General features: G+C 41.5%; 1 protein-coding gene and 1 long non-coding RNA gene across 3 annotated transcripts in view; one reads left to right on the top strand and one right to left on the bottom strand.

Moving 5' to 3' along the window:
- The window catches only part of CPEB2 (cytoplasmic polyadenylation element binding protein 2), a 50759-nt gene extending 38172 nt beyond the window's left edge, over nucleotides 1-12587 (bottom strand). Inside the window, exons 1-2 of one of the 2 annotated variants that reach the window (XM_066548608.1) lie at nucleotides 11366-12587; nucleotides 8422-8700 (exon numbers count right to left, since the gene is read on the bottom strand). In XM_066548608.1, coding sequence (XP_066404705.1) covers nucleotides 8422-8700; nucleotides 11366-12544 — 1458 coding nt within the window. In that variant the 5' untranslated portion in view covers nucleotides 12545-12587. The remainder of the gene's footprint in view (nucleotides 1-8421; nucleotides 8701-11365) is intronic. The other variant, XM_066548610.1, reaches the window with a different exon arrangement.
- LOC136555694 (uncharacterized) overlaps nucleotides 11276-25556 on the top strand; it is a 131209-nt gene continuing 116928 nt past the window's right edge. Inside the window, exon 1 of the long non-coding RNA XR_010783527.1 lies at nucleotides 11276-11496. This is a non-coding gene — a long non-coding RNA (uncharacterized lncRNA). The remainder of the gene's footprint in view (nucleotides 11497-25556) is intronic.

Raw genomic sequence — 25556 nt, forward strand, 5'->3', positions numbered from 1 at the left:
CACCATCACTATTTTAGTTCACAGTAACCTTAATTTTGGGACTGGCTGGCTTTTGTTCAGTTTAGTTGCCCTGAGAACCACCAAAAGAAACTGAAGTGACTAATCTGCTTCCATGCCCTTACAGGTTTGTTTCTCAACAGCACAATGAAAAGAACCTGCTTACCACAGCAAACTTGCTTTCTATAGAAGAAGCTGGATCTGTTCCCTACTGTCCCCTAGCACTCAGAAGGTATCTCATCAGAGTGTTAATGAAGTCTTAAATTCAGTTTACAGCTCTAGTTGGTAGGTAGTCAGTGCTCTTGCAAAAACCAACACTGAGTGAAGACAAAACATGCTTTGCTACTTTTGTAGCTGATAAGGGAAAAGAACTAGTATTGGTAAAAACCAGACTGAACTGTATATGGTGTTTCATCTTTGTAACAGGCTCATTACAAATTTTCTTATTTATTTTAACACTGCTACATACACATGTGCTGAGGTAACACATGACTGTCTGGGAAATGATCCTTATTACAGAGTTAATGACACTGTGGGCTCAGCCATGGTTAATCCCTACAACTGGGCTACTGGATCCTAGATCTTACAGAGGAATGGAAAAATAAAACACGGAACATGAGCTTGCAACTTATTTGTAACCTGCTCTACGGGGTGCATTCATGGTGCAATGATTCTAACTTCACCCCTGCATCATTCTATTTTTAAAGTTCTGTGTATCTAAAGCAGAAGGTCTTGATCTGCTAGAATGAGAAGGAAAAATAAGTTTTTCCCATCCTTTTTAGAAAGTTTGTGGTTTGTTTCCTTGAATTGCACTACTTAATTTTGGGCAGTGGAAACATACAATGGGCAGATACCACACAATATAGAAATATTGTGAATACACTGCAGTGCAGCAGAATTTAAATATGGGAATTGCATTCTGCTATCCCACTGCCCACACATCACACTACCCAATTGTGAGTTTGGGTACTATCTTGGTAATCAGTGCCTCAAAATTTTCATCTCTATTCCAAATGACACCGATGAATTGCATGCTATAAAGCAACACTACTTGAAATTTAACTGTCTCTAAAGGAGTAAGTAATTCTTTGGGTACAAGGTTCATTCTAAATCTTAGTGCAGCTCAGCTTTCTAATGCTATAACACTGCTTTGAGCTCCACAAATATGTACATCATATCTTTCAAGAGAACAGTTATCACCTATGCTAATAGGAAGCTTTAATTTCAAAGCAGAACTTAAAAGTATTTCAATAATAGCAGCCAGTATTTTCTAGAAAGGTCTGTTAAAACTGGACAATTCCACCACAGTGGGGGCTACTAAATCAGAAAACTTCCATTACGCTTTTGGTCGATTTTTAGGACAAGCACAAAAAGCACTATCACAGACCATGATTGTTCCAGATCTCCATGCTTGTGAAAACAGTCCCAAGAATTAGGATTAGCTTTAGTTTCATTATTTCAACAAAACTGATAAGCAGTTATCTTCTAAAACAACCTGGACCTACTTTTAAAACAACATGGAAGTAGTCCCAAAAATTAGAACCATTTCCATGTTGTCTTAAAGACAATTTCTGATTGTTTTGGAAGATAACTGCTTATCAACAATGTTGAAATAATAAAACTAAAGATAATCAGTAGTGCAAAGGCACTGATACCTAAGTATGTATGCTAATACACACTTTCTATCATCCTGACTCCAGAATTGTCAAGGTTGAATTCCTGTTAAATATTTTCCATTTCCTTCAGCTCTGTGGCTCATGAGTCCTGTGCTAAGAAGCAAGTGAACTCTTGTTGTGTCAGAAGGTCTGTATCTCAGTGGAGTGTCACAACATAATGCTAGCTTTTTTCCCCACAGAGCTAATAGTTAATTTCTCCCAAACTCAACAAATTCTCAGACTAGTTTTTTACTTTTAACTGTCTAAATGTTTGACTCCTGCTTGATCTATCTTTCCCATATTAGAATCACAACTGCAGACTGAGTGATATGGTTAGGTAAAAAAATCATCTATGAAGGAAAGTTTACAGAAGATGGTAGTTATTTTAGGAATAGGAAAAGCACAAAGTATCCTTCCCATAGAATACAAGTGCTAGAAGGAGCTTTTGACAATGTCATGCAAAGTACACCCAAAGAGACGCATTTGAGAAGTAGTCCCCAAGCCACGCATCTGAATATGCACGAATGGGAGAAGGGCAGTTTTCTCTGAAGAGCAAGTTTCAGTACTAAACTCATGAACAAATAGGTTTTTTTGGCACATTCTGCTTAGGACTTCTATATATACCCATGCAATTTATGCAAAGATTATCCTGTCTGAACATTTGCAGAAACTGCAGTCACATCTCTAAGCTTATATATTTTCACTTATGCATAAAGCAAATACAAGGACCAAAGCTACTGAGTGGTGAATAATTTTGTACCACAAACGCTACTTCAGAGTTAAGAAGCTTGACACCTTTGAATTTTGGAAACATGCTTTAAACTACTGATTTGTGGGACTACTTGAAGTAAAAAATTAAAATGCTAACATAGGTATCAAAATCTATAAATGGTATCTTTAAAGAATGATCTTTACATGTCTCTTCATAGTCTAAAGAAATGTAGCACCATGAGATGGGAGCTGAAGAAAAAAGTCATAAAGCTTATAGTCATTTCAAGTATGGTCTTACTCGGCTGCAAGAAGGACTGCAACTTTGACCTTGATGAATTAACTGGGTTTGTTAAAAGCTAAATTAAAAAAGCCTTTTTTAAAACTGCTTCCCCAACTAAAATATTACCAAATTCCATTTTTTTCACCTTAAACCTGACCCCTGAATAAAAGCGCGCTTTAAGACTAGAATGCAACAGGTGATTTAGTAATAAAGTATCTATCTACACTTTAAAAAGTACCTGAATATAGCATTCATCCTTAATGCTAGCAGTAATAACAATTCCTACATACATATTCTAAAATACCTCTACTAAGATCTAAATTTCAAGTCATTCTCATTTTATTGAGGAAATACTATAATCATAAGCCCCTTGCTGAAACCATAACTAGTGTAAATGAGGAACTAAATATGAAAACCTATTGGAACTACAATTTTAGCTCTATAAAAAAGCAAGGAGGAAGACTTAAAGTCGACACACAAAATTGCTTGGTTACTTTGCAGTGTCATTAGTGGTAAAGATGAACTAAAGATGTCTGGTAGACATCTGTGAATGGTCAACCTGACAGCAAAGTGTTTGAAGTTAAAATGACACCATCAGTTACATAACTAAATTGAGCCTAAAATGGACCAAGAACAGATCCTGTGGTGAAGACACACCCACTTCCCAGCTACATAAGCATTTAAAAATGAACAAAAAATCCCAATACTGGAGTACTTCAACTCAAGAATGCGTATTCATCACCTGGAAACAACCAGACACCAGACTACGTAGATGATTAAAGTCTTGGCAATCTTGACTTATGTGGCAAATCAAGAAAATGTGCATATGAATAGCTTCAATGAAATATTCAAAGGGACATTTAGAAATTTGAAAGGGAAGTTGTTATTCAAGTTTTGAGTTTCTCACACCCTTGCCCCACATCTAGAAATATCTATACAGTCTTGAGTACTTAAATGCAAATACATCAGCACATACAGCAAATGTACCTCTGGATGAATCTTAGGTGAGAACACATTCATTTTAACTCAGAGAACAAGGTGAGATAAGATACCCATCATATACTCACTCCTTTACTATCACGGTTGTGAAATATTTTGTTGAATTTTTCTAACTCTGATTTTGTATTGTATTGGTAGAATGAGCTGTATAACTCAAGAAAATTTAAATAGCAGCAGGAAAGTCTTATATCATATGAAGTCATAAAAACATTTGCATGGTAAGACCTACAAACTTCGCACTAATTGATTACTTTGAATGGCTAATCTGTGCAGCTCCTATACTATTTATTCAAAGGTTGTGATCCTGAAGTTAAAAGCACGGCCATAGACCGCTTTCCCCAATCAGAGATATCCCCAGTATGGTTCTCAAACACAAATACCTGGTTGTGTGTGATATCTTAATCAGTCCCAGGCAATCAATCCACTGCATTAAAAACCATGAAACTGTTGTGTTCCAGCATAGCCTCAGTAAAAACAAACTGGTAAAGCCTGGCTTATAGATCAGTGTTTGGACAATTACATTAATCTGAAGAGTAAGAAAATTCTGCAGCTAGATAATCTCAGACCTTCCAGTTTAACATCAGCTGCCAAACACTCAACACTTTTGAAACAATTGGTCACATTTACGAGTCTAAACAAGGCATTAGGAACTTAACTTTAACAATTTGCTCTTCACCTAATATTCACTGGTATGTGTATCATCTAGATTAGCCATTGAAAATGTTAAGCTGTATGAAATGATGCTAGAATCATCACATTGAAAATTTGAAATTTTCCAAATGGAAGTGATTCTAAGGCAGAAGAACATGACAGCTGCTTAAATTAAATATCTAAAACTAACACCTGTTGTGACACAACATTAAACCTCATTTTGTTTTTAATGGATTTGCTTTCTTTGAAAACTTGAGCACATTTCAAAAAGAAATAGAAAAAGAAACAGAAAAAGAGAGATCTGCATTTGTGCAAGATACTGCCTCACCATACCAATCCCCATCTGGAGAGCTATGTTTAAACACAGAATAAGAACACTCAGCTTTCAGGACCATGAACATTACACACTGTTTGTCTGAACAAACAGGAAGGACAAATCAAGGTGAAAACCACCCAGAAACATGGTGTATTTCCTTAATTCAAAAGGGACATAGAAATTAGATTCATGTTCATAGAATGCAGTGTTTTTACTAGAATGAAAGTAGTCGAACAATGATATGTAGTATTAAACATTTTTAACAGGTTTTAGTAAGATTATTTGCAAGACTGTAAGAAAAACTAAGCTCTATCAAAATAGAGCTATCAGAAACCACAATACTCAAAAAAAAGTAAAAATTTAGAATAGTTAATAATTTTCTCATACATGCAGTTTAAATCAAAAAAGTGGATACACAAAACATTATCTCTGTCCTTGGGTTTTGTTCATAGATATGCCTGCAGCATGTTTTTTGGGTAAAAACACTTGCATAAAAGTTTAGAAATATATTTTCAGCTTTGTACCCTATAACCAGGGCTTTTTTTTTACTTTAGGTCAGGGAATAAAAGAGACTATTCATATCATCTGACTTCCTGAAATGCAATGTAAGTGCCTGAAGTGGAATCCCAGGGGCTGCATAAGGTCAGTGGTGGCAGGTATGTTCTTCTAGAGAATTAGATTATCTAAATAAGGAACCTAGATTCTCTCTAAGGAGAGAGAAATAGGCCCCTCAATTAAATGCTTAATTTGTAGGGTGCCGATACTTGACAAGATTTCTAACTGTCCCTTTAATGATCCAAGTGCAAGGCAACAACCCTTCCCTATATGAAGTACAATGGTGGAAACAGGATGGCTGAACTTAAAATTACACCTACAGGTTTTATGTTTATGAAAGAATTGTATTTGGTGCAGTTTGTACTAGCTTAAAATCCTGAGAAAGGCAGAAAAGCTTTTTTAACAGTGACGCACGTAAGAAAAACTTGGCTATATGCTTAATTTGCTCACGTTCAAATCAGTGTTGCCATGATGTTTAATTATTTTTTAGTTAAAAACAAAACAAACTGCTGAACTTTTAAAAAATCCTAAGAGATGTCTTTCATAACTTCTGCAAGCAAAAGCAGCTTTGCTGGAACTAATGTGGCCATTGTGAACTCAACTTCATATTGGGTAGGTTTCAGTTTTATCTAAAAAGTACAGAAAATGTGCTTTCATCCCTACAAGCAATACTCATAATAGTTTACTCAGTTATCAGTAATGACATTCATTGTCACTGGTATATTAGTTTAATGTCAAGAAATGTTTTTTCCATCAGAACTGATGCCAGCTCTATTCTGGGGCTCACCCAGCAATGCAAACACCAAAGAAGTTTGATGGAAGCGCAAAGCTTCAAATTTGCATACAATACCCTTGCGGTTTATCATGTTTGCATGAGGTATGTGTTTTTTAGAAAATGGATGAGCAGATAATGTGCTGAATGCTATCTGGACTTTGCAAAAATATATAGCATTTTTAAAAAGTGGTAGCTGAATGCTGAAGATTACGCAAAGTCCCTGAGAGCACTGGCTGTTCTAAGCCAGTTTTTAAATTGCCAATTTTGAGCTAGCTGAAGTTTGGAAGAGATTTGTTTTGTCCCCTCCCCTACAAAATTATTACTGCAGTTAGCTCAAAGAGAAAGGAATTTTGCTGAACTGTGAATGATGCAGTATGTATCCTACACGCACGCTAAGATGTGTTTGCTCTATGGAAGCTTGGAAGAGATAGGTAACTTCTACATGCATGTAAATGCTTTTGTGCTAGACTTTCCAAACAGCAAAAAATTGAATTTCTACTATTTTTTTGGTATTTTCTGAAATTGCTACTGTATCTTTAAGAACTCTCAATCTAAATACCACAGCCTTTTATGGAAGGAGACAAGCACAGTACAAATCAGCAAGATGGGTGTTTGACAGCATTGCAATTGCCAACAAGTCCTGATGAAAAGAAGCACGAGCTCTAAGCTCCATTTAACTTTTTCATTATGACTTGCAAAATGTAACAGTCATCACAAGGAATTAATCATATAACAATAGTGTACTAACTGAAAAATAAGAACATGACAGTGTAGCAAAATAATTTATGGAAACATATAGTGTTTCCACAATAGCAGTAGATAACACTGCAACCCTTCAAAGAGGTTTATTTTTATTGTGTTCTGCAACTATGACTTTATACATGTCAGGGAGATTTAAGCATAAACAGACAACAGCATAAATATAGCCAAACAGGCCTATTTAATTGGTAGACGGGTGCTCATAGGTGTAACCAACAATCAAGAATGCCCAACTTCTCACTTTGACATTATGCCTTAAAAAAATCCACCAACCCCTACACACAAACATTAAGATATTAGAAGATTAAATTGCAAGGATTTCTTTCCTAGCTTATTAGGCACAAATTATTTAGACAATAGCCTAAACGCAGAAGACGCTTGTTTAGACATAAAATGAGTTCATCAATATTCAAAAACTGCTGTAGAAGCTTCTGAAAGTTCAAAGTATTGGTCACATGGACCTGTAAGGCATACTGGATGAGCAAATACATTCACAACCTGTGTGTTTAGCCATGTATGAATTCCGGTGTATATGCTACAGAAGTTGCAATGTATGATGGCATTAATATTTTTAAATCTGTTCCTTAGCTTAACATCTTCAGGACAGATTTCAGTATTTACTTTCTACTATTTTTGCTGCCCTACACTGCAAAGCATTATCTATCTGTAATCTGTTTTCCTTAATAGAACACAATTCCTGAAGAATACCACATTTTCCCCCCCTATCTTTCTACCCACACAAAATGGAATCTGTCCTGACAATATCGGGTCCAAATGTGTGTTTCAGCAGAACTTCGGCACATGCAAAAATCAGGTAAGCTTCAAAAACACTGCAAGTATCAAGTGCATCTGAATAGTGTCAGGACATGGCCTCCTGTGCCAAATTCACCAGAAAAATGGCATGAAAACCCAGAACTCTAAAGGAAAATCCGGCCCCAAGAAGCACCTTTTGCCACTACTTCAGCTGCATAAGCATTAGATTGCCATTTATGCAAATTCAGCTCAAATGTAGTCACAATTATGACAAATGAAGAGCCTCTGCTAACAAGGAACAATGCAATTATTATAGGCAAGAATGGAAAAAATAACATTTTACCAAGAGATTACTGAGGGTGGAGTTGACTGACTTAAAGTCACGTGAGACGTCACTGGCAAAATTCAGAAGGTGAATCCAGATCTTTAGTTCTAAGATACATCCTTCCATTTAACACTTCTAAATCACAGGGCCTCCAAACAAAACAAAACATAAAAGGTGCTACCATGTGGAGGAAAAAATCTTGCTGACACACAAACATCAGCCTAGAATACCAGTAAAAGACGAACATGTCAAAGACTTGAAAACCATCTACAAAAGTAGGAAAACCTAAGTAGAAGGACAAAGCAAACAAAAAATACCCTGAGGCTGAAAGCGATTTTTAAAAATATGAGCATTACCATGGGCAGAAAATACTTGTTGGATTAAACATACTATGTTTTATTGCTTCATCAGTGCCTACAGCTTGCATGTTTTTTGACAATCAATATTCTTATTCAACTGTGAGAATCATATATTGCTGAACACACTCAACACGTGGGGATTAATTGCAACTTAAGACTAAAAATCATACAGAAACAATTTTCAAACCAAGTATCAGGACTGCAACAACTTTTTAGTTCTCATTTAAAATGAATGAAGTAAAAATGCTATGCAAGACCATGAATACAGCAGGTATACCATCCTTACCTGCAAAGGAAGGAGAGTATTACTGTTGGTGTCAGTTCGGAAAACATTATCTTCAATCCACGATTTTGGTGTCAGTGATGGAGTAGAGCGAGTAAATTTAGGAGGAGCTATGACATTACCAGAAAAGGGCTTCTTCAAAGGAGAGATCTGGTTCATAGTTCCTGGAATTCCCATGGTTCCAGTTCTACGATGGTCTCTGCCATGCATTCCTCCCCAGGATATATTTCCTGTGCTCCAGCCGCTGCTCTGATTGCTCCAGGGTGACTGCTTCAGAAGAGGCTAAAAAAGAAAGATTCATTCCTATTATTCTGAAAATACTTGAAATTATTTTCTACTTAAAAAAAACCCAACCCCAAAACAACCAACCACCAAGTAAGCAATGCACAGAGATTTCTATAAACCACTCTTCTGATAACATGGAAATTAGCTACTGAAGCAAGGAAGAAAACACAGCTTCATTAAAAAAAAAAAGTCATTCCTACTCCCCCATATGTCTTCCCAAAAAAATGCTGAAGTACTTGTGCAGGCAATTTTGATTATAATTTTTATCGTTATTATCACTTTAGCAACTGGTAGCATTTTTAAAGCTATGCAGAAGAAAAATTTCAGGGTGTAAAACCAACTTTCAAAAAACCCTGAAACCCGCTTTTGTCATACATTACTTGTTATTATATGATGAAATCGCTGCAAAAGTAATAGAAGAAGAATTTTCAAATATATAAATTAAAAATTATTATTAAAATAGTATTTCTGTTTCTACTCAATGAGTAGTAGTATTTCACTACAGTGAGTAGAAATTTGAAAATTAAAATTCAAATGGCAGATTTAATTCGCCCCACTCCAGTATTTTGAATATCATTGTCTCAGTATTACCATATAAGAGCAAAAAGAGCACTGACTACTGTACAGAGAATCTGTTTGAAGGAGCTATCTGAACATTTCCATTAAAATGCATTATTCTGAAGCCACGGCTCAAATGTTTCTGGAGTAATGAATGGAATAATTTCTGGAGTAATGAATCTGTGGATTCAGCAGAGTGTACTCTAGAATTTTTTTGATAATTTCTTCTCCTACCCAGATCTGGTGTACCTTACAGCTTCCTAAATGCACTTTTAAGTGCACTATATTCTCTGATATGAAATGGAAGCAGTTTTTAGAAAGATAATTTTTAAAGGATTAAGTTTTTATTTGTAAGATAAAACTTCTACTAAAAAGTGACCTATAGTGGTTGTCATATTACCAAGAGGTGGATCCACTGAGCATGACTGACAGTGAAGAACTGTATTTATCTTTAGTAGTCTCAAATCTGACTGTTCTTGGAAACGCTTTTCCTCAAACATAGAAATGCAGTGGGGGTGTGTGTCATGATTCTAAATTCAGTTCTGTGAAGTGAAAACACAGTACTTTTATCTCTAAGCTTAGCTGCAAGCAACCCTCGACCTGCATTCTAATAACTTAAAAATTTAAAGCACGTCAATATGTTATGTATCAGGTAAAAGAGAACTTTCTGAAGACAGAAAGATAAAATTGTAACAACACCTCCACCACCCTCACCCCCAGAAAACAAACCAAAAAAACCACTAAAGCCATTCTTGGTCAAGTGATCAGGAAAACATCCTATTCTATATAATTATAGATAATTACGTTGTAAAACTTGAATACTTGCGTTGGAATTTTGGGAGAGGCAGGCACTCTATTGTGAAACAAACCTTCAGAGATAATGCCAAATGTTAACAAGCCTCTAATACTGCCAGCTATGCTGTCATGGCACTGTTTAAGTATACCCACAACTTGTAAGTGAGAGAAAATTCCTGTACACCTCACTGTTGGAGAATTGCTTGGAATTTGTTTGAAGAAGGTTATTATAAATGTTAAGGACAACCAGCTCCTAATCATAATGCATCGTAATGAATTCTTCAACAGGCACACAATGTGAGATTCCAGTTCTGATACAAATGAATCTCTACTGATTTAATCTAACTGCATTTAAAACTAGAATGAAAAAAAGAATTAAAGATGAGGCCTATGGAACTTTACCCTTTGATAAATAAACAAATTATTGAAGTAAAATGGGCTTGTAATGCAACAGCTGGTAATATTAACACGGATTTGCTTCTCACTGATTTCTTATAATATTCTCTTCTAGGAAGAAATGTTAAAGGGATTGTTAAACCCCTCGAATAAAATCGGATTAAAACCGGCTACAGAACTTGAAACACTGCGCTGTCCTCAGATCCACATTCAAGCAATGTCAGTCAAAAGCCCTGAAAAGGCAGCACGGCGTCACCTTTCGCATCTGACCCTCCTCTGGGCGACCTGCGCCCGTGCGCCCGAGCCCGCCCGAGGGCCGGCCCGCGGCTGGGGAAGGGGCTGCCCGGGGGGGCGGCGCCGGCCGGAGCTGTCAGACTCATTGTTCCGGGGACACCGCGCCCGCCAAGGGCGACTCGGGGGGACAAGGGGGGCGTTTTCACGGCGGAACTCCCAGACACCAACAGCAGCGATTGAGCTCTTTTTATTTTTTTTTTTTTTTTTAAGCGCAAACCCTCTTTTCTCGTCCCGAATAAAACCCCTCCGTTCCTCAGGAGGCGACGGCGCACCAAGGAGGGCAAGAAGAGTCACCCCGGCACCTGCCACCCGGAACGGGCGGGGAGAGCGGCCGGCAGTGGGGCGGCTGCTGTCCACAGACCCCTCCGGGCCGACCCCTCCGGCCGCCCGGCGCCGCACCGGGCGGGGGGCGCAGGTGCCCTCCCTCCCGCCGGGCCGGCCCCGCCCTGCCGCCGCGGCCCCGCCGGGCTGTCACCGCCGCGCAGCCTCGCCCGGCGACGGCGAGAGCGAAGCTGCCCGGCCCCCGCAGCCGGCCGACCGAGGGCAGCGGAGCCTCCGTCCCTTCGCCGCGTCCCCCTTCCCCGCCCCGGCGCTCCCCGCCGCGGCCGCCGCCCGGTACCTGGTGGTGGTTGTAGGAGTTTCTCTGCTGCAGGAAGGCGGCGGCGGCGGCCGCCGCCTGGTGTTGGTGCTGGAGCTGGGGGCTCACAGGGGATCTCCGGTTCTGCTGTTGCTGCTGCTGCTGCTGCTGAGGTAAATTCATCTGCGGCGGCGGCGGGGGGGCGGCGGCCGAGAAGGGGCTGCTGAAGGGCCCGGCGCAGGGGTTGTGAGGAGACACCGGCGAGAAGCTCTGGAAGAAAGCGGGGTTGATCGATGACGGGATCCCCGGGTAGAAGCTGGTCTCGGACTCCGGGCTCGGGGGTGGCATCGCGCTGATTTGCCCGCCGCCGCCGCTGGAGACCGGAGGCTGCTGCGTCTGCTGCGGAGGCGGCGACGAGGTCTGCACCGACCAGGGGGTGCCGAAGCCGGGCAGCGGCGGAGGAGGAGGGGAAGCCGCCGAGGAGGAGCCGCCCCCGCTCTGGTGATGGGGGCTGGGGATCTCCGGGCTCTGCAGGCTGCTGAAGCCAGAGCCGAGCCCGCCGGGCAGGAGGTTCCCGGGGCTGCCCAGTAAGTGGCTGTTCGGGGGGGACTCCATGGGGGGCAGCTTGGCTCTCGCCTGCAGATGAGGAGACGAAGGCGGATTCACGCAGGAGGCGGCGGCCACCCCCACATTGGGGTCCGCGGACGCCGATCCCCCCGGGCAGGAAGGGGCGAGCCGCTCCAAACCCCCCCTGTCCGCGCCGCCCTGGTGCTCGGCGGGGCCGACGGGCCGGTGGTGCGAGTGATCCCCCGTCCGCGGCGGCTCCGGGGGCTGAGCGCTGAGGAGCTGGAGCTGCTGCTGTTGCCTGTGCTCCTGCTGCTGGTACTTGTCAGTGGGGTGGCTGAACTGCTGCTGCTGCTGCTGAGGGGGGTGGTGATGATAGTCTGGGGGGTGGTGGTTATTCAGGGGGTGGCTGCTGCCGAGCTGGGCTGGGCTGCTGAGCTGCTGCTTAAACTCTTTCCTCTTCTGGCTCAGCTGAGGAGGCGGCGGCTGTGGTTGCTGCGCTTGCTGCTTGTTTAAATCCTGGTGGGGGCTGAGACAGGGTTTAAAGTCAGAGGAGGGGTGGCCGAGAGGGGGGTGTCCCGACGCGGGGCTGCTGCCCAGCCTCTCGCAGCCTGGCTGCTGCTGCTGTGTCACCCCCAGGAGCAGCTCATCCTGCATGTTTTGATGATGCGCAGCAGCGACGGCTGAGGGGAAACAGAGAGGGCAGCGGCGACCCGGCTGCCGGACGAACCGGCTACAGCGGGCGGCCAGGGGCAGGAGGAATGAGGCGAGGCGGCTGCGGCCGCTCCGGGGAGGGGAAGGACCCGGCGGTGGGCAGGGGCTGAGGTGGCCGTCTACGGGAGCTCCCCTGACACCGGCTCGGCGCAGAGGTGAACCCCCACCTCGGCACACTAAAGAGACAAAGATAATTAATAATCTTTGTGGCGAAGTGCTGGGGGGCGGGGGTAGAGTTTAAACACCCGCCTATCTCAAACCACTATGTAAGTCCCAAAATAGCTTATTTATAGAATAAAGCTCTCTTCTTTCCCATCAACGCCACTGTACTGCTTTAAAAATATTGCAGCTTTTTGATACAAGCCCATTTTTATCGGAGGTTTCCTTTTCGTTTACTGGGACCCCCGGTAAGGCGGCCCTTCCCGCCTGCAGTCGCACCCACAGGGATCCACTAGATCAGGAATTCGCCCGGACAGGTCACTGCCCCCGGACAGAAACTCCTCCGTCCGACCCCCCCCAGCCGCCACACCACAACGCAGAGGGACAGCGGGGCATTCCCGGGCCTGGCACTGGCGGGGAGGGAAGGAGGGGAGGCCGCCGGTACCTCCACAGGGCAGGCGACTCGGTCTCCTCAGCGAGGCTCCTGCCGCCCCCCGGCCGCCCCCGCCCCGCTGCCGGCTCCGAGCCGCCGCGGCGCCCTTAAGAGCGCCGGAACATCCGTCACACTGACGTCACGGGCACCGCCCCAGCCCGGCGGACCCTGGTAATGAGCCTGCGGGCCTGCCCCACCATGAATAATGCATCAGGCCGGGGGCCCGCCCCCCTGGCGCCGACGGGCCGGGTGGGTGCTACCACTTCAGCCAGAGGGAGGTGCCAGCCATGTGGGCCGCTTGGGCAAGGAAGGTTCTCGTTGGGCTTTGGCGACCTTTCTATCATCAAGCGAGAAACACCTGAAATAAAGAGATTTTATTTCGTTTTGCAGCAGCGGCTGCGATCGGCTTTTATCCCAACAGACTGGGCAGGGGCAGCCGTGACGCCTCTTTCTCCTGCCGCCCGTGATCCCGTCAGGCGCTCACTGGGGGCGGGGGCAAGGGGGATCGCCCCGCCCCTTCGCCTCGCGCGCCGCTCATTTGCATTGACGCACGACCGCGCGCCACGGGCGGGGCGGGGCGGGGCGGGGTGGGGGGTGGAGCGCGAGCGCGGCGGCACGAGACGGGCCGGGTGTCAAAGCCCCGCCCAGCCCTGGGCTGGCTCCGCCCCCCCGAGCGCGGGTGCGCCGTGTGCCCCTGTGGGATCGGGGTGCGGGATTGTCCCTGTCCCCGTGGGATCGGCGTGCGCGGTGTGCCTGTGCCCCTCTAGGATCGGGGTGCGCCTGAGCCCGTGTCCCTGTGTCCGACTGTCCCTGTGTCCCTGTGGCCGACTGTCCCTGTGCCGTGCGGCGCTGCAGCGTCCAGAGATCCCGCGGAAACGGGGGCTCGTCCCCCTTTGCTCGCCCCACACACGGGGCCTGCCACAAACCTTGTTTATTGGGCACCTCAGCTCGCACGGGAGCTCGGGCGGAACCCGTGCTGGGGTGTGGTGGCACGGGGTGGTGGCTTCTGAGGTATTCCAGTATCAAAGGTGGGGTTTTACCCTTTCCATGCAGTGGAAGCACAGTTCTTGGCAGCTGCTCAATGCAAACAAATTAACAGTTTGGCACGTACGGATGTAACGTTGATGTCAATGTATGTGTCCCTGAAAAGACTAAAACCAGCGGCCTCTCTTTGTGCTCTGGGAAGGCTGTAGCTCAGCAGTGAGAGAATTCATACAGGGCTCTTGAATGTGTGAGTACTTGGGGAAAGTGTCATTATGTGCTTGACCTGTTGAACTTTTCTCTAGGCATCTGTCCATGCCCACTATCAGTGACTGGATAGCTTCATTCCTCCTGCCTCATGGACCTTTGGTCTGACCCAGTGTAATAATTATTTTTTCTTAAATCTGAATATATTTTCTATATGCATATAAAACATAGAAGGGGGAAAAATTTTTTACATATTTCCAGTCATCTCTGATGTGGTTGTGAACCTGCGTGGATATATATTGGAGAATCCGTGCTATCTTGCAGGGTTAATATGTAAATGCATTTGCACCATTGAAGAATAATTGATATGTGTTTATCTTTGCTGTATTATGGCATAGCACTCCAGAATAACTTGTTATATTGGCATTTGTTTCAAGAACTTGGCAGTCTTACGAGGGCTAAAAAATCCAGAGTGCAGACCAAGGCCTTAGGGATGGTCGCATGCTGAGTAAATGTTGCAGGCCAAGGACTGGTTCCTCTCTGAAGAGTGAATTGCTTCACAGCACAGTTCTCATAAACATTAGTTTGGTGAGCTGCAGAACTGGTAGCATCTGGCTTCCCTTTGTGTTCCTGTCATACACCTGACATTGAGTTGTGTGCAAGCCTGAACAGAAGTTGTCCTGTACCTGGGGCGTTCTCAGGCAATGTCTAACAACACTGGAAACAGTGCTGCACTGCACTCTCCTATAACCAGCTGCCTATTTCTGCAAAGTGTGTAGGAACTCGTTCACTTGAGGAGATTTTCTTGTAAGCAGTCAGCTTCCCTGTCCCTCACCTTTAAATCAAGCCCGAATTCCAGCAATTCTTCCTTCAAAACAGCTGTCTTGGCATTTGCAAGTGTATTTTAAATGGATTGAAAGAAGAGTGCTCACATCCTTCATGACAGCTTATCTCTGGCATGGTAGCCACTCACCCCAATTGCGTGTGTTTGTTAAGTCAACTTTCACAGAGTGAGGATCATCTATTTTTAACCATGTAAAAAGTAAGTGTCCACTCGGCATTAGCTGCCTAATGTTCCACAAACACAAGACAGGTGCTATCAAAGGATGATTCATCCCCTAACAAAGGTACTTTTAGAGAGAGAAACCTGATCTCTCTCTCTGTTGATTATGAGGAAAGGTTTTGGCTGTCTTGCTGCAGAATGCAGTAGGTCTTTGGTGGTCTCTGGTCTTGTGGCACACACCTTGACTCTAATACAAGCAAGAACAGTTGAACTAAATCAAACCAAGCATCTTGCAGGCTCTTCTGCTTCGGATATGAAACTCCTTGTCATGTGCTGAGGCCACAAGTTCTGGCTTCTCCTCTGCCAAGTCAAGTCTCTTACCTGGCACCTTGGTGCCATCAGGAAGTGCTGAGGCCTGTCCTTGGCAGTTAGTTTTCTCTCTCCAGTCTCCTGTTTCTTGATTTTGGACAATTTGGCCTTTATGCCCTCTTGCATTAATGTTTTTCTCTCCCTTGTAATCCTTTGATTCCTTCCTGCTTTCTTTTATCCTAGTTTTTCTAGAGAAGGCTTGAGAGCTTTTTTTGGATTAGACTAGTTGGAAAGTAATATTGTCTGAAAATAAATGCCTAAACAAATGTGTAAGAACAAGCTAGGCATGTGTTATGCTTCCTTCAGGTACCTCACCTGTTTGCAACACAGGAACTCCTGAAATTTGCCTTTTCAGACCTTCGGGTGCACTGAGAGTCTTGGACTCAGTGTTCCCTGATGGTTACTGAAGAGACTGCCTGAAGAGGGGAGCATGCTGGCAGAGCCATGCCTCACCTGAGTGACTTGAAGAAGCAAGAGAGTCGTGGAGCTGGGATGAGTTCCTTAGACTAGACAACAAACATTACAAATGCCAAGCCATATGCAATATCACTATACATAATATGTAAATTGAAAAAAACAGATGTTGCAAAGCAAGCTGTCAGTAGAGTAGAACCAAATATACATAAGTTATTGTTTTTGCAGCCATTAATCAACCTGCTTCTGTATATTCATTCCAACAAATGTGCCAGATGTTGACTTCACCTGGGAGGCCTGTGGTAGAGCTGGGGCTGACAGCTCTCCTGGATTTGTTGGTGCCTGAAAGACAACAGATCATATTGTCTGGTGTTCTGCATCATGCAGTGGGTGTTAAATTTTGTGTGGTGAGTTTAACCAGCAATGCTATAATAGAATGGAAAGTATAAGGACAAATCACATTAACCTATGTAAAATAACTATAACTGCATAAAGACAAAATAAACTGTAAGGGTTACAGAGCAGCTCCTCTGGCTGCCATTTGGGTGACATGAAAGGGATCATCAAGGTAGTAGTTATCATCTCTTCTAGATATTGCCATGCATAGCTTAAGTTCTTTCCTTTTATAAACCCAGGAGAATTGCATCTTCTATTGGCCAGTGTTAGGAACAGGATATTATCGGATGAGAAAGGATTTTGGCTCACTGTTCTTTTTTTTTTGGTTGAACAATAAAACCTTTAGTGGTTATAAGAATGTGATTGTACTGAGATGCTGTGCACTTCAGAGTGGTCTGTGGGTTTAGCTCCTTTAAAAAGGTCTGTCTTCTTTTGTGGGATAGGATCCACACTTTGTAATGCTCAGATATCACTTAACAATGTTACAGTTTTTGTGAACACACCATAAGTCATTAAACTTAGACATGATATGTTGACTTGATATGTACACAGAGCTACTTCAGCACTCCCTCGTTTTGTAAATGGACACACACACTAGAATATCAGGAGCCTAATGTATACAAAACAAAATATCTCTGACCAGTGATAGAATCTGCTTTTTCTCTCCTGTTAGCTAGTTGGAAAATCACCATGCCTGTGATTTTGAATATGCGCTGCAATTAGATATGCACATTAGAAATATCTTTGCTTTCATTCCAATACTAAACACAGCTTTTTTGATTTTTTTTTGCATGTTAAAGTTAAAAGTACAAATTAAAAGTGTTACAGATAGTATTGACTTCAAAAAATCTTTTGTGGATTGGCTTAGCATAGTAGAGACTCATTGCCTGCTTGTAATGCAACAAGTTGTTCTTTCCAGAGCCCACAATATTTATAGGCCTTTCACCATTTGCAATTATTTACTACTCCATTTGACCTCTTTTCCAAGGCTCTACAGCCACAACAAAAAAAAAAAAAAAAAGAAAGAAAGAAAAAGAAAAAAAAGTCTGTTTCTTGTTTTTTCTTGCTGTTTCACCATTCCTTCTTGTTTTGCATATCTACTTCTTTTCCTAGGGTCTTTGTTAGCCCTCTCTATTTAGGTAGCTGTCTGTCCTGCAGAGCTTGCAAGGGTTCTGCTGAAGATCTGCTCAGTCTTCCCTGGGATCAGGCTGTTTAGGGAAGCACACAGTCTGCTGTCCTGTGGCCTGTGACATGGGCCTGCTTTGTTGCTCAGCCTAAACTGTGACATGGGCTTGCATGTGCATTCCAGGAACGGCACATTGTTCTAACGGGTAACAAAATAGACGATTCACATGCTTTTGCTAGAGCTGCTTCCTCTTAACCCTAAAGCTGACTTTTTGTTAATGACATTTTCCTCCCATGGAAACATGGTAAACAGTCTGGGACTGCAGGTTATTCATATAGAAAAGCAGATGATGAGGTTTGACATTTCACAGGAAAAAGAGGTCTGAAGATTTATAACAATGTGCTTCATTCACTGTTCTGTTCTTGATTTTTTTAAAACTCTGAAAATAATAGTAATGCACCCTTAGGAAGGAGGTAGGGAAGTCTTTTTCAGCAGTGAACAGGCTGTTGAGTTACAGTAGCTTACCTTTTCTCCTGGTGCTTTTTCTCATTAAAAAAAAATAAATTACCCAGCTATAACAAAACTGGGTAAAAAACCCTTTCTTAGATCACTGTGTGTTGAAATGAAATTAAAAGCAGTGGGAAAAATTAATACCAGTGATTGAAATAGTTGGCTTTGTTCTCTTATTTTCACCCTCATGTTATGTTTTTGTTTGTTTGTTTTTATGGTTAAAAATCTTAAAATTCACAGGAGATGGGCAGCTTTCTTGCTTTATTCAAAGTCTGACTTCCATCATGAAAGCCTGCTAAACTTGAAGGATATAGGTTCTGATCACAAGAATGCAAAGCAGTGATCTATTCTGTTTTTTCTCCTTTTTGCCCTGGAGTTTAACCAACACACTAGACTAATATTCTCTTGCTTGCTAGTGGCAGTTTCTGATTCTTTTTTGTTTTGGATTTCTTTTGGTAGTGGAAGTCATTAGACTTTCTCCCAAGAGAATCACTGCCAAAGTAAACAAACATCTTCATGAAAGGAAAATAATGTCTAGAGTATTCAGAATTCCATGTTTTACAGACAAGTATTTGTGGCAACCAACTAGTGAATTAAAGTGAATGAAATCCTATTTCGAGTTTGCTACTTTTTCTGTGCTAATTGAATGTGGCAATTTCTGCTAGCTTCTCAGCTCTGCATTTCAAGTACTGGGTGCTAGTTATAATTTAGGATGAAGAAAAATATGAGATGAAACTCAGTTTAGAAAAAGGCTTTTATTTTTTATTTTTTATTGTTGGGAATTGAATAGTGCATGTAAACCTCCAAGGAATTGCTGTTGTCTCTAAAATGTTCTGCATGTGGTTGGCAAGAACAACAAGGAGAGAGGAAAGTTCAGCTAAAAAATTCATAAAGGCTGTCTGGTGGAATGCATTACAGTCATCTGTATACCTCTGTGCTCTTATCCCTCTGAACTGATAATTTTTAGCTGAGATGAAACGTTCTAATGAACAGGAGGCTGGCAGATTTGCAGCATAGATTGTTTGAGGGTTTAAATACTGTGACTATCTCAGCTTACTCTAAGTCTGTAGATATAATGTAAGCTGGAGTTGCTGAAAAGTGATAGGATGGCTCATGTGAACAGCCAAATAAACCTATGAAGAGCTTATTTTGTGTACTGCAGAATTCTGCACTCTTTTTCTATCTTTCTGCAGGATAGCAATAATTCACCAGTGGAGCAGAGACACTTCAAATTTGTTGACGATGAGACCATATCTAATTCTTTGTTTAGGCAGTGGCTTTCACAAAGGCCACCAGTGCTAACTGGGAACTGCTGCCAACACCATCATATGTTTCTTGACAAATGCAAAGTGTTCAAAAAGTTGGCACTACAAAATAGAGATACTGTCAATCTTTGTTTAATTCTCAAAATGGCTTTTAAGCTTTTAAAGCTTGTGTTGTTGCTGGTGCACTTGCATATCAGATAACGTTTTTGACAGCCCTTATAATATGGCTGGTTAATTTGATCACATTACTAGAACAAAATTCTGTGAGTGCTAATATTTCACTGCTGGTTTTTGCTGTGTGCTGTGAGCAGAAGAAGGGTTTGTGCAGCAGTGTGTGCTACTGTAGCCAGAACACAGTATTTTCTCATCTCCTTTTCTATGCACTGTGCAGATGCAGCTGCCACTATTTACCAAACATGAAGGTGTTGTTCACAGCTCTGTGAGTAAGTTTGGGTTCTGCTTTACAGAATGCAGGAGACACCTCTACTAATTGCACAAATGTTCAGCCTATATTTATGTACCTGAATATTGTGGTGTAGGAGGCAAATTGAAATTTTAAGGTATTATTTCAGTGATCATTGACTAGGTCTCCAGAAGCTCATGGAACTGGATTGTGCTAAGAATAACTGTGTGGTGCTTCCTGTGATAGAATAATCTGTTCTGCAGGGTGAAATACTCTAGTGTGACTGCTTGTACAAGATGAGGTAGGAGACCCAAGGAAACTCTGGACAATTTTGGGCAAGGAGGCTTTGAAGTAGCATTCATTGAGTCCTCTAGGTAGCCCTGATCTCAGATGCAGCTGGAGGAAGCAAGTTTGTGTCTGTAGCTCCTAGGTCTGCCCCCCTGGAGGAGTGTACAGATCATGGAGCTACTGAAACAGAAGGAGTATATGTTTGTACCTCAGCAGTCAATTTAAAAAGTGCTTTCAGTTGCTACAAGAAAATTTGTTCAAGCTTACTTATTAAACTCAAAAAAGTAAGAGAGGAACAGGTTCCCCTTCTGAACCATAGCATCTGTGTTGTACAAAAACCAAAGGCAACCTAATTTATATGTAAAAATACATTCTCTTGTACTTGACCTTATTTTCTCTTTTAGTGTAAGATGGATGCTCACTGATTTTACACTACCACCCACTGTTTCAGTAAAATTATTTGCAACAGATTCTGCAAGAAATTTGCTGCTTTAATTAATCTGGAATTATCTCAGAAATTGCCAGTGCAGACTCTTCAGATTTACCATAGAACTAAAATTAGTCAGTCTAGAGCTGAGGAAGCACAGATTAAAATTAAAAAATACATTAACCATATAATTGTGAGTAATTATGGTGATCTATCCAGTAGTCAAGGTGGGATCAACAGCTCTGGGCTGGCGACAGGGATATCAGAGTTTAGCTAGTCAGGAGCAGCCAGCCTGCTTGAGGGGTGGGATGATCTCTTTCCCATTTGCTGAGGGTATGTAGCATCTTTTAGGAAATGCTCCATCATTCATGGCTGGAATGATGAGACTTGTCCAGTGGTGAGGCTGTCCCTCTGGGAGGGAAAAGGGGTAGGCCTGGATGCAGTGCAGAATTGAACTCAGGTCTGCCATACAGCAAATGAAGGCTCTCTCAACACTTGGCTGGTTTTAGTCACATCCCAGCTGCCTTCCCCACCCCTGGCTTTTTGTTTGTTTTTTAACCTACTAAGTTATATTAACATACTAAGTTATGAACAGTGCAGAGTGACTCTACTGAAGCTTTCACTTATTTTCCTGTGGGTCTCCCTCCTCCTTCTAAATATGCCTAGCTCTAGCTGAGACTCAGAAACAAGAAATCTTGAGTTCTCCCATAATAATTTACATGTCTGATCTGATGATGAATTGTAAATCAATGCTAAGCTTCATGACTTTTGAACGTTCATGCAATTATGATACAAAGACATTGAAAAGCAATATGCTAATTTTGCCCCATATATTTTGGTTACTAAAGGTCATATTATCCACATGATTATTTCTTAATGCTCATGTATAACATTGTTAATAATTGTAAAGAAGAGAAATCAAATAAAAAAATATTTGCCAAGAAACTATGCAAAGCTAAATGTATTAGAATATTAATGTTAAAATATTTTAGAAGTCCATTAGCTATAAAAAAATAGTTGAAACCTAGAAAATGTGGGGAAAATATTGCACTTCAATAAAATGAAATGTATTAAAAAAGAAAACACACAGTTAAATGCCAGACAACCTTAATTTACTTCTATAATGAGAACCTGAGGGAAATGTGGAGTTAAATTTAGTTTGTTTCAGTAGATTTTTTTTTAAACCCTTTATGCCCATATATAAAAGAATTATGATTGCTTGGATGCCTTAACCATCATCTCCTCTATTTTCATGTTTAGTTTTTGGTAAGTTTTATCTAACTGAGCACTGGAAGTGCTTTCTAACCACTTAGCTACAAGGTGAAGGAACTAAGGAAAGAGCAGAATTGTTGCCTTCATCTTTTACACAGAGAGTAAAAAACGTACTGTAATTTTGCATTTATTCTCCCATTATGGCACTGAGAGCTCAGATCCATTTTTATGCAATGGCACAAAACAGTTTGCTGCTTTAGTATATCTTACAGAAGCTGAGGAACATCTATGCCACAAATCAATTGTACCCATGATATTAAGAGGGAAGATGACATAGATCTTTAAAAATTCCCAAACCTTGGCAGATGACCTTGAGTAATTGTGATATCATTTCGGGTCAGTGTGCTTTGATTGGTGGTCATTTAAAATGCATCATCCAAAGAACCTTTGTATTCACAGTTGTAATTTTTTTTTTGTGTTCATGCTTATATAGCCGGTTGTAGCCAAAGAGCAGAAAACCTCATAAAATTTCTACATTACGAAATCGAAGGGCTTTTCCTTTCTGTCCTTCCTCCCAAATAACATTTCATTTTTTCAACATTGAAAGGTCGTCTTTATTAGAGGAAATTTACCAGAGACTAGAGTGGTATAATTATGCCTTGTGGATGCTTTTTAATCTTGCATGAATGCCTGTAGAATTCAAGTGTCCACATGGGGAGTTATACCATCAGAACTATAGGGGTGTAATTATGCTGGTGAATTCTGTATTGAGACAAATGTTTTATGAAAAGGAATTTTATTTTGGCTCTTTACTTTTAAGCTTATTCATGTTCTGAACTAAAAGGAGGTGATCAAATCAATGAAAATAATGAAAATTCAATGGTTACCAAGGGCTGGGGAAATTGGAAAGTAATAAATATATACATTTCCTCATAACACTCATGTGCCTTTTGGTTCTTATTCTCTTGCCAGTGTTTGAGTTTCTGAAGGGTTTAGTGAAAGGTTAATAAACAAGCCTTGTTCTTTGCTGAACCTCATAAACTAATATATGTAATAGCTAAACACTGGTAGAATATTAGAGATTCGTAGCTCCCATAAAAAGCAGCTGGGGCTTCAGGCAAATAGGACACTGGAGAATTAGTTGAATACGTTTTAGTCCCTGTAGGACCTCAGCAGTTAACACTGATCAAATCAGCCATTGAGTTACTATAGATGAATTTTCATATGTCCCAGTTAAATTTTAATTCCTAAATATGTGAGTCCTAGGACAGTAGTCAAAATATTCTCTACACAAGTAGCCCATTTACATGAAAATAACTTTTTGTAGGTCAGTAAGGGTGTAGTAACACTAATAATTATTTACAAAATGTTCTGAGTAAATTACAAGCATGTCTCAGTGTAATTGCTGCATAGACTTTAAGAGAAGAAGAGCTCAATCATTTTGATGATGTAATCCAGTCCAGCCTTAGCACTGACCACAGAGCATTGCACTGTATGTCTTGCTTCAAGACCAAGGTGAACTTCATTAGAAAAATGTCTTGTTCATATTTAAAGAGTTCAGAGAACAAAGAGTCCATACCGACACTCACTGTGCATGTGAAGTGTTTTATTTGTGGTCTGAATTTAGCTTTGACTTGTTCAATCTTTGCTGGGTTAAAAAAGCCTTTAGTGCTGGACAGTATTCAATGAAAATACTTAAAGGCTGGGATCAAGGCATCTCCACCCTTTTTAGTTGTTAAGCAAATCTCATTGAGGCACTTTAGTTTCTAACCGTAAGGCAAGATTTCTGTATCACCAGTTTTTCTTGTAGCTTCTTTCAAGTTTTCAGACATCTTTTCTAAGTAAGGACATCAGCCTTGTCAGCAGTGGTATTACTAATGAGAGAATTACAGCAAGAGCTGAACAAAAGCATGCTCTCCTTGCTGTTTTTGAAACATGGAGAAGATTTTGTTTTTCATATTTCTCATCACAAGCCTTTTATGAGAGACACTTTGTAAGGGCCTCCATTGAATAATATGCTTTTCAAGGCAAGCTTATTAGAAGGAGACAGCAAGGTGATACCTTGCTGTGATAACCAGAATATTTGGGTTTGCCCTGGGTAGTGTTGCACACATTGGTAGTACTTCTCTCTTTCTTCATATTCCTTTTTTCCCTGCTATTATTTATTTTAGAGTTGAAAAAACAGCCTTCAGTCTTGTAAATGCTGTTTACTTTTTTTTTCAACATGTGTAACCAATATTTTCATCATTAATGAAGCATACATCTGTCATTTTAAGGGAAGCAGTTTACAAGGAAGCATGGCTGTGCCATTTTCTTTATTTCCTATTTTTCACCTGTAGAATTTCCAGGTTTTTCATCAAAGCATATCCCTGTATGTTCACCCAATATATTCACCCAAGGTAAATGAGTAGAATTAGCCCAAAAAAATCTTTCCTGAGAGCTGACTGTTGAAACATTGCAAACAGAAGATGAGTCTGGTTCTGGTTACCAGTAGAACTCTGTTATTTGTTATTAATTCATGCAGAATAGGTCTTTGCATGGTGTCATGATATGGTTTGATAAGTGTTCTAGAAGGATACAAGTATGTGGTTTTGCATTTTTACTGCATCACTCTGCAGCTGTTTCAGGCCTGCTGTGCAAGCACACTGAAACATAATATTTAAATATCTTTTTAGATAGCAATAGTTTCCAGTCCTGAACTGTTCTCTCCAGGGCAGGCAGTGTGCTACTCATAGTAGAGCCTTAGCAAGACTATCTGAGCAACTTTTTGGTGTTCTGAAAATAGTGAGATCAATTTTATTGCGGTTGCGTGGATTTGTGGAAGGGGCAGAGCACTGCAGACATGCTTAGAAAAGGGAGCAAGGAAACCCATCAGCCTGAGGTCTGCTTGCAGAGTGACCCTGAGAAAGAGGTGATTGAAACTGTGAGCGTGGAATCTGTCTCCTGCCATTCGCTTCCTACTGTGTTCAGTGAAACAGCATATAATAGATATGGTTTGTACATAAATAGGACTGCGTTGAATAAATGCCCACCAATAGTTCAAGATGCAACATACAAGACATCAAAAATCCGCAAATTGTTTCGGTATTTACTGACCAAGTTTATAGAGGTATCTTAGAAAGCCCTCAGTGAAGGTGAATGGAGACAGAAGACAGCGATGAAATTTAACTAAACCTACACAGCAAGTCTGTTTTTCTGTCTGGAGTTCTAACTGAAAATTATATATTTCTAGCATCACTGAGTGTTTTTGTTTGCTTTGTGTTTTCTAGTCAGAGCAAAACTTTGATAGTTAAGGAATAATATAGAAAAACCTGGGGTGGAAGGGAGCCCTGGAGATTATCTGCCCTAGGCTCTGGTTGAAAGCAGGACCCTAGATGAGATAATCTGGGGCCTGTCAAGGCCGATGAGTTCCCCACTTCTCTGGGTAACCTGCTCAAAGTTCAGTTGCTCTCACAGTGAAGTATTTCTTCTTAAATAGAAATGGGTTTCCCCTGAAGCAGCCTTGTGGCACTGGGCATCTTGCTGAAAAGAATCTGTGTCATCTTTGTAACAACAATATAAGTGTTAGAAAGTGGTGTTCAATCCTCAATTGTCTCTTCATGCTGAACCAACACAATTATTTCAAGCTTTCTTCATCTGTCAAGGTCGCCAGTCTTCTGATCAGCTTGACAGACCTCTGCTAGATTATCTCCAATTTTTTAGTATGTCTTTCTAGCTAGAAGAACCAAGACTGGACACGATATTCCAGGTATGGCCTAGTAA

The sequence above is a fragment of the Molothrus aeneus genome, chromosome 4, assembly GCF_037042795.1.
Source record: "Molothrus aeneus isolate 106 chromosome 4, BPBGC_Maene_1.0, whole genome shotgun sequence".
Classification (NCBI taxonomy): Eukaryota; Metazoa; Chordata; class Aves; order Passeriformes; family Icteridae; genus Molothrus; species Molothrus aeneus.